Source organism: Spea bombifrons, chromosome 8 (genome assembly GCF_027358695.1).
Source record: "Spea bombifrons isolate aSpeBom1 chromosome 8, aSpeBom1.2.pri, whole genome shotgun sequence".
NCBI lineage: Eukaryota > Metazoa > Chordata > Amphibia > Anura > Pelobatidae > Spea > Spea bombifrons.
Genome location: NC_071094.1, coordinates 25,303,556 through 25,311,387, shown reverse-complemented (window position 1 = coordinate 25,311,387; position 7,832 = coordinate 25,303,556). Strand labels below are relative to the sequence as shown.

Genomic DNA, 7,832 nt, shown 5'->3' with positions numbered 1-7,832 from the left:
CATTCTAGCATAGGGACAATAAGGCAACAAGCTAGATTTCGATGGAAATCTATTATTTGTAACAACATTAACGTGTAGAAAGAGCATTTAACCAGATCATGCTCGAGTGCCTGGCAATAAACGTTTAAAATGATGAGTGCAACCGAGAAGCCTCCCTCAACATGAAAAGAAATGTGCAAATTGAAGTTTCTTACACACAATATAAAATACCAGAGCGTCAGGGTACTATACTGTTATACAAAAAGAACCCATTGTGTTTTTAAAACACGGTAACAGTAATTCCTTCCTTTCTATAACCATTTTCAAGGCACTAAGGGTAGGAATGAGGTAAAAAAACAAACAAAAAACAAAACAAATTAAATAAAACAAAGCGAAATAGCGTCAGGGGTTGTCTTCAATCTGGTCGAAATATTGGATATTTAGGTAAGAATTCTATTAGTATGACCTGCAAGAGAAAAATACCCATTTGCAAATAATAAATGTTTAGCATATTATATAAAATATATATATATATATTATATATACACACACACAGAATCCATTCTAAGAATACACTCAAAGTATAATCTAAGTAAACTTTAATGAAAAAAAAACACCCTAAAGACCTTGCAGTCTGCATTATGGTCTCTTTAGTAGTTGTGAGCGACGTGCTTTACGATAATTGGTAGAAATCTTTTCGTGAACTTCAGATCTCACTGAGCAAGCCTCTGTGCATCATGGGATTTGTAATACACCCACAACTATATGGTGCTTTCCCAATTTCTGTATGATTGCTGCTTGCAAAATGTGATAAGGGACATTTTTTTGTAACCATTTCAGTAACAACCACACACAGGATATAAGGATATATGGTGGCATAATGAACCCAGGAGCCAACTATCCCACATGCGAGGACACTTTCAGGACCCTTCCTCTACAGAAGTTTCACTTTATGAAAGTAATCGGTTTGCATGTTTTTGTGTGGCTTTGATAAGCCTAGGCATCTATAAAAAGCTGGGCAAAAAAACAAATGGATATTTCCCTCGACAAAGAGCCAGCTATGTATAGGAGTATCACCCAAATACAAATCGAGTAAAAACTAAAAAATAACAGCTTGGCCTCCTAAGGGGAAAAGTGCCCCTACCAGTGTCAATAGAACTAAATGTGCAAATTTGCCCAAAATACTTACGTATTCCATCATATTGTTAGATTCACATTTCCTTCTACTCAGCTTCCAGTGTAAGCCAAGCTAGAAACACAGTCATTGTAGCGGTGTTAGTCAATGTTCTTATCTTGATGTGATACAGTAACATAACGTGAGGGTTGTTCCTCTTACCTTATAATACAATCTGTTATTTTCCCATTCCAACAATTTATGAATAGATCTTCTTGTCTAAAATGTTTGAATGTGCCAACAGGGAAATGTCAAATACATTACAATACAGTATATTACAACTAACAAGATACCCTAGAGTCGCAGGAAAGATGTTGATTTTCTGAGAAGGGGTTTTAGTTGCTTATAGATGGTAAGCATATCCCCATAACTTCCACTAATACTAAATACACACCTTTAAATAAGTTTCTATTTGTATTTATATTGCACCCAAAATAAAATTAAACAAAAAATGTCAAAGGAAACCTCATTAATAAAACATTAAGATTAACGATTAACCGTATTAAATACTGTTCAATGACAAGTGACAAGACTAATTTATAATTGGAAGGGAATGAATGAATGTCTGTAGAACAATACAATCTGTACCTACCCTTTTGTTTAGGCATATCACAGGCCACAAACTGCAGCCCAGAGTACAACAGCAGCAGATACAGCCACACAGCAGCCATTTCACATTTAACGGGAGATTCTTCCTCAAACAGGCATTGACACGTCCAATGCTGATCTTAAACTCTTCGGGTGCAACCTGTATAGTAAAAAAAAAAAACAAAAAAAAAACGCTCTCATATAGGGCAACATATTACTGCTTCTAGGCCTTCCGGCTAAGATCGAGTATCTGTGAGAGGGGGAAAGGTCTTCTGGCCTTCAGACAGGGATAGGTTTGAAGCCCCAAGGTTCGTCTGATGCCCCCTGAGCGTGTCACCTTAAGGCTTATTGTGGGGTTAGCACATCACCATGTTTTTTTTGACACAGCTGCTAAGAGAACCAGGCATTTTGTGGACCCTTCTTAACGCTTTATTTTACGTATTACTAGCCCCAGCCTTTTAGGCTAGGGGGCAGTCAACATTCATTTTGATGACACCAGCCTAAAGGTTGTAACGTGATACGTAAAATGAAGTGCCAAGAAGGGTCCACAAGGTGCCAAGTGTGCTTAACAGCTGTGTACTTTTGTATGCACGGTGGACACTATATCATGACACAGCATATGAGATTTTTGGATTGACACTGAAAACGCCACGGTGGAACCCGGGTCCCCTAGAGGTCCCCGATTTTCTGGTGAGGGAGGAGCTAAGTGGCCCCCTCCCTCTATTAAATATCTCAGTGGTCCTTCCACTTGCAGAGAAGAATCATGAAGGTTCCCTTGGGGGACTGTGGCCCCCAAAGAATGGGACCTGGTGTCCACCATGGGCTTTGGGCACGTTTGCTACTTAATTCAGAAGAACACCTGAACATCAGGACATCAAGAGAAAAACCAAAACTATTATTTACAGAGCACCATTAGCTGCCCTCTCAGCAGGAACATGTCAAATATGGGGGTTTTTGTTTGGCTTTTCTTTTCTTTTTAAATATTGTGTCACAAGGAGACTCAAAGCACACAACTTCAATAAAGGGTCACAGACAAGACAGAATACATCCGCAACAAACGTGTAGACACGAAAATGCAGCTGGTACAAAAGAGGCCGTAAAATGTGGTATTTCAAATTGTTCTATATTCTAATCCCCCCCCCCCCCATCTTTGAAGCTTCAACACAACTCATGACTATCTGGATCAACTAATGTAAATTTACATACGGGAGGTGATATTATACTGCACACAATGCAACTTCAGAGATATTGCCGTTTAGGTCTGAATTTCCCATTACATATTGGCCAATACTTTAATATAAAACACAAGAATAACGACAAATGCATCACAACAGTCCACTGATCTATTTGCTCCGAATAGGAAGACGCGGGATATGATCACAGAAGGTCTTGTGCAGAGGGAAGCGCACAGTCCACTCAGGGTCATACGACTAAAGGACTTCTCTAAGTCCTGGTTTCCTTGCATGAGACAGTTTTAGTGATTTTGCTATAAATGATATTACACTCAAAACAAACAGTAACATAGAAATACGAATGGGACAGATGTACAGGCAATTAGGGCGCTGAGCTTATCTTTCTAGAAGCCAGGAATGGAAGTGCCCAGAGATATCAGTATAAAAGAGCACCATCCGAGGCCAGCTCAAGCCTGCAGCATTGTCCACATGAGAAAGGTATTCAGAAGTTTTGGGATTGGGGTGTTTACCGGGTCACTTTTGCACTGTTTTTGTCTCTGTTCAAAAGAAAAGATAACAGCTTTGCTTCTTGTTGTATTGTTCACATTGTACAGACACATTATTTCCTTTGGGCATCTTCTTTTCACCTCTACTCCTTTCAAACATTGTTAAAAAGGGTCATAATATTTTACGACAGGATGCAAGAAGGGAGGCAAACAGAGAAAAACTAGGCAAATCCCAGCAGGCTGGATATGGCCTGCTCAGAAGAAAAAAAACTATTGTGACCCTATCCATCACCTGCTGACAATACCAAGGGCACGATTTATGGCTCACACCCCTGAACTGGCCGTCTTATCTGTCCGTAGGATTCCTTACTGCTGAAAGCATTTGGGCAGGAAAGTGTGCTGCCTTCCCTTAAGCTTCAGTAAATCATCTTCTTGTCACCTGGAGCCAGTGGATGCCTTGGACCATACAATCATACGCAACCTTTCCAAATGAGTTTCCAAGTATTGTTAAAAACACATTCCTCCCTCAAACCAGAAGTACCAGAAGCCACAGCCTTTTAACATTTTACATCCACACAGTGTCATTCGGCAACGTGCCCCACAAATGCTTACACTTATACGACATCCACAACATTTTTGTTTACCTTCGCAGTCCAATGGCCAACAGAGATCACACTTATAATTACTGGCGGCCATGTTTGTATATTGTTATATCTAATGAGTCAAAAAACAGCCAATGTAAAAACTGCCATAGGAATTGTAAGATCCTTCAGTAAGCGTGCAGGCATGGCCATCTTTACTGCGCGCGGTCGTCTGTCAGTTCTAGTTTTGCCATATTCAATGAATAGATGTATAGTAAGAAGCGCCATGTGAACTCTTCATACTATATAAATAAAAATAATAAGGGTAGGGCATATTTCTAAAGGATTTGTGTACAATGGGGAGACTCAGCTTGGTTACACAAATCAACGTAAAAAAAGCACAACCTGGGCATTGGCAGTAAAATTGCAGTAGGTACAGCTACAACTTTTAAACAATGTCACTATATATATATATATATATATATATATATATATATATATATATATATATATATATAGTGGTATTATATCTCAAACAAAATGATTTAGTTCTGAATACATGAGCACGTAGGTATTGGAGTCATAGCACTGTGGAAGGCTGCTTGGCCTGTGGCAGGACATTTGTTTCAGTAAATGCACCAGTTTTAATTTCTCATTCGCGTCTGCATTGTTGTTTTAAATTACAGAACAGACGATAATTAACGTATAGTTACAGCCAACAGTTTGGCCCTTTTAGATTTAGAGCTGGCCATTTGTCCGGGTGTGCTGGATTGCTTGAGGAATGAACTTGTTACGTCGCCTCATTTCCGAGTAAGCTTACCTTTCCTGTTAACACCGTAGGGAATTCTGCATCAAACTTGTTGCTCAAGCCAAATCTAAGGAGTCAAACAAAAATAAGCAAATAAAATACCACACAAGACATCATCACTCCAGTGATCATCTGTCCTAGAATAGCTAGGATCTGTACAGTGTTGGTTCGGAAGGCATTACATAAGGCTTGGTTGATCAATCTGGCAACAGGAGCCATATTTTGGTATCAACATTACAGAAGGGCAGTACTCATCTTCCAACACGGTAAAACCGCAGCGACTTTTCACAGATTCTAGAATTCCCCTTCCATGTATTTCTGCGACGTGTGAGAAACAACATTTCATTCCTTCAGTAACAAGCTATGCCGCGCATGGAGAGCTAAGCTGGAGTAATAAGATGGGCTCAAATCAGGTGACTTTTGGGGCATGTGCCAGGCCAGGGCAACTGTAATAAAACAATCTAGATATGCTACGCACTATTTAGACCACAGTTTCCTGTTAAACAAGCACAGGTATTCACAGTATGCATGTCTGCAAGAAGCAGGCTGTGAAGAATTACTCATACAGGGCGATCTAATGTAGAAATTACAGACAAAATGCAGATAAACTGTGTTTTCCCACAGTTAATACGTCATACTTTTACAGCATTAACAGGTCAGCATACATTTAAGGAGGGCAAAGAAGTAGGCGTGGCTAAGCAGGAGGGTTTTGCCCAGACTTTGTGTGTGACTGTGTTCAGTTGGTAGCTATTATGTAAATAAAGATGTATCGTATTAGCATGCACTTTGCTGTGACTCCCGGGGCTGCCCCTGATGCAGCGAGCTTACCGAGCCGGTAGAAGACAGGGGCATTAGGGAGGAAAGAGGTTGGAAGATCACAGCCTTCCTCAGCAGGATGCATGCCTCGGTGTATACAGGGCGCATGGTGTACCAGCCTGGGGCAATGCGTTCCCAGCACGTACCGGGCACCTTCCATAGAGAAACACTACACATGCAAGAAGACATTCACGGCACCCGCCGAGACAACAGTCTAACCTGACTGACATGTCTCTGGGACAAGAGCCGACATACATGTAACACTGCTATATGTACATACAGAGGGCCTACATCCCCTCACAACCTGCCCCCACTCTCTTACACGGTAATATGCCCGGCTCCCCGTACAGCCACCGGATCCGGAGCGTATCTCAGTACGTACTCCTCGTCCACCACCCGGCCGTGTCCCGTTTCACGCTCTTCGCCTTCATCCTCCTCTTCCTCATCCAGCTCGTAGATGGTATCGAAGTCGGCCATGTTGGGAAGCAGCACGCTCATGACGTCACCGCACCAGGACGCTAGCGGGTGGGGGCGGCGCGAAGACGAGCAGGCGGACTGTGCTGATTGGTTCGCGAGCAGAGGGCGGGAAAAGTGTGAGGGGGCAACCTGACAAGGTATGCACTATGCTCTCTATACCTGTCTGTATGTAATACACATTATTTTTCATAAATGTAAAAAACAGGTATATTTGCTGCAAAAGGTAATATAATCAGCAGGTGTGCCCATAATCTCCTGTAGGCGCAGGAGGTTGTGGGTGTGCACACACCAGCAGCTGTATACCAATAATAAACCTTTCTGGTAAAATAGTTATTATCCTTCACATCTGCTGGGAAAATATATATTTTGCACATTTTAATTTACATTTTTTCACACATTCAGTAGGCCAGTTTTATTGAATAAATTGAATGAAACCCCTATTTATTGTAGTCGATAAAATCAATGTTGTGGATGTTTATATTGACAGTTAGCTAAATAAAATACACAAATGTCAATATGGGCACGTCTCAGAATGTACATGTACACAAAAACTCAAGGTGCGTCCAGAATTCTTCAAACAGGGCCAGGTGATGTTGGTCCACTCGCAGAGGAGGGAGCACCATACGTGACCCCACTGTAATATGGCAGCTACTCGCACACAGTGTGAAATGCTGTAAGGAAAGGCTACAGACAAGGTAAGGCTGTGAAGGTGTGATGATGGTGTGAGAATGGTTTAATACAAGTATGAGTGTATGTTACAATGACTGTGAATGTGGAAGTGTGTTAGAGTGTATCAGCTTGTGTTAGAGTGTGTGTGTGTTTTACTGTATATAGTCCCCAGGAGGGGGGAAGGGGCTGGGGGCCACTTGGCTTTATCCGCCAATGTGCCAGATGGTGCCAGGCCTCCCTTGTTCCTTACCCATGGGCTTTCTCGCTTGCCTATGGCCTCTGTTTTAGACACAGCCTTTAACCCCTTAAGGACAATGGGCGGTCCCTAAACCCATTGAAAACAATGCATTTTGAGCCTGTACATGTATGGGCTTTGTCATTAAGGGGTTAAAGTACAGCATAGCATTAGAAGTGTGTAAACTGAGCGTTCCACCTACATAATGTAAGGACAGTTGGAACAGTCCTGATATGGGGATTGCACATGTAGGATTGGAATTGTTTTTTGCCTTTAGAGACTTAGCTAACAGATTAATGGGATTTGTCATGTCTTGGCATAATTACTGGTTTTTACTCTCAGTGCAAATCATTGATTTATTTAATCTGGGACAATGTCATGTCTTCTTTAACAATGTTGAGTTATTTAAAACAATGCATACCGTAGGTTACCAGTAATTGGTCCCTGTACTTTTTTGCTTCTCCATTGACGTGGTGTATATTGTAACAGGACGCAATCCTGTTCATAAATTATTATTGTTGTTATTTCTCTATTACTATTTTTTGCTGTATTGTTCAGGTTATTAATATGGTTTTATGTGTAAAATACCATGTATTCGTATAGTTCATTATAGTTATGCCCACATCCAGTGACCGTTACCCACACTCCTGTGAGCCCCTTGGTGCCTACGTGACCTCTTGCATGTCCCCTAATCAAAACAATAGGCACCTTCCTGATCGTTCCCACCTGTCCAGGTTTAAATCTGTTGCCCACTTTGGAGGGACACTCACCTGTAACCTTCAATGGCTGTAGGTAATGACAACCGGGCCGATACATATCTTGTCTGT

At 41.3% G+C, this 7,832-nt stretch overlaps 1 protein-coding gene across 3 annotated transcripts; it reads right to left on the bottom strand.

Annotated features, from left to right (window-relative positions):
• Positions 1–332: 332 nt before the first annotated feature.
• CHIC1 (cysteine rich hydrophobic domain 1) lies at positions 333–6,122 on the bottom strand. Of its 3 annotated transcripts, XM_053473497.1 has the most exons (6): positions 5,947–6,122; positions 4,821–4,875; positions 1,746–1,901; positions 1,316–1,372; positions 1,169–1,228; positions 333–445 (listed from the first exon to the last, which is right to left on the bottom strand). In XM_053473497.1, exons 1-6 carry the CDS (start codon positions 6,120–6,122, stop codon positions 395–397), a joined length of 555 nt encoding a protein of 184 aa, XP_053329472.1. In that variant the 3' UTR covers positions 333–394. The 3 variants fall into 3 exon arrangements, with proteins under 3 accessions (XP_053329472.1, XP_053329470.1, XP_053329473.1); XM_053473495.1 differs by lacking the exon at positions 333–445 and having other exon boundaries at positions 850–1,228; XM_053473498.1 differs by lacking the exon at positions 333–445 and having other exon boundaries at positions 850–1,228; positions 6,007–6,109.
• Between the last annotated feature and the right edge of the window lie 1,710 nt (positions 6,123–7,832).

What these genes read in the sequence shown, in the direction of transcription:
- CHIC1 (XM_053473495.1), bottom strand. Translation starts at nt 6,122, where the DNA reads ATGAGCGTGCTGCTTCCCAACATGGCCGACTTCGATACCATCTACGAG. An exon ending in CTACGGTGTTAACAGGAAAG is followed by an intron (nt 1,902 to 4,820) that starts GTAAGCTTACTC and finishes TTTACTATACAG; the next exon opens with GTTGCACCCGAAGAGTTTAA. An exon ending in TGATATGCCTAAACAAAAGG is followed by an intron (nt 1,373 to 1,745) that starts GTAGGTACAGAT and finishes CAAACATTTTAG; the next exon opens with ACAAGAAGATCTATTCATAA.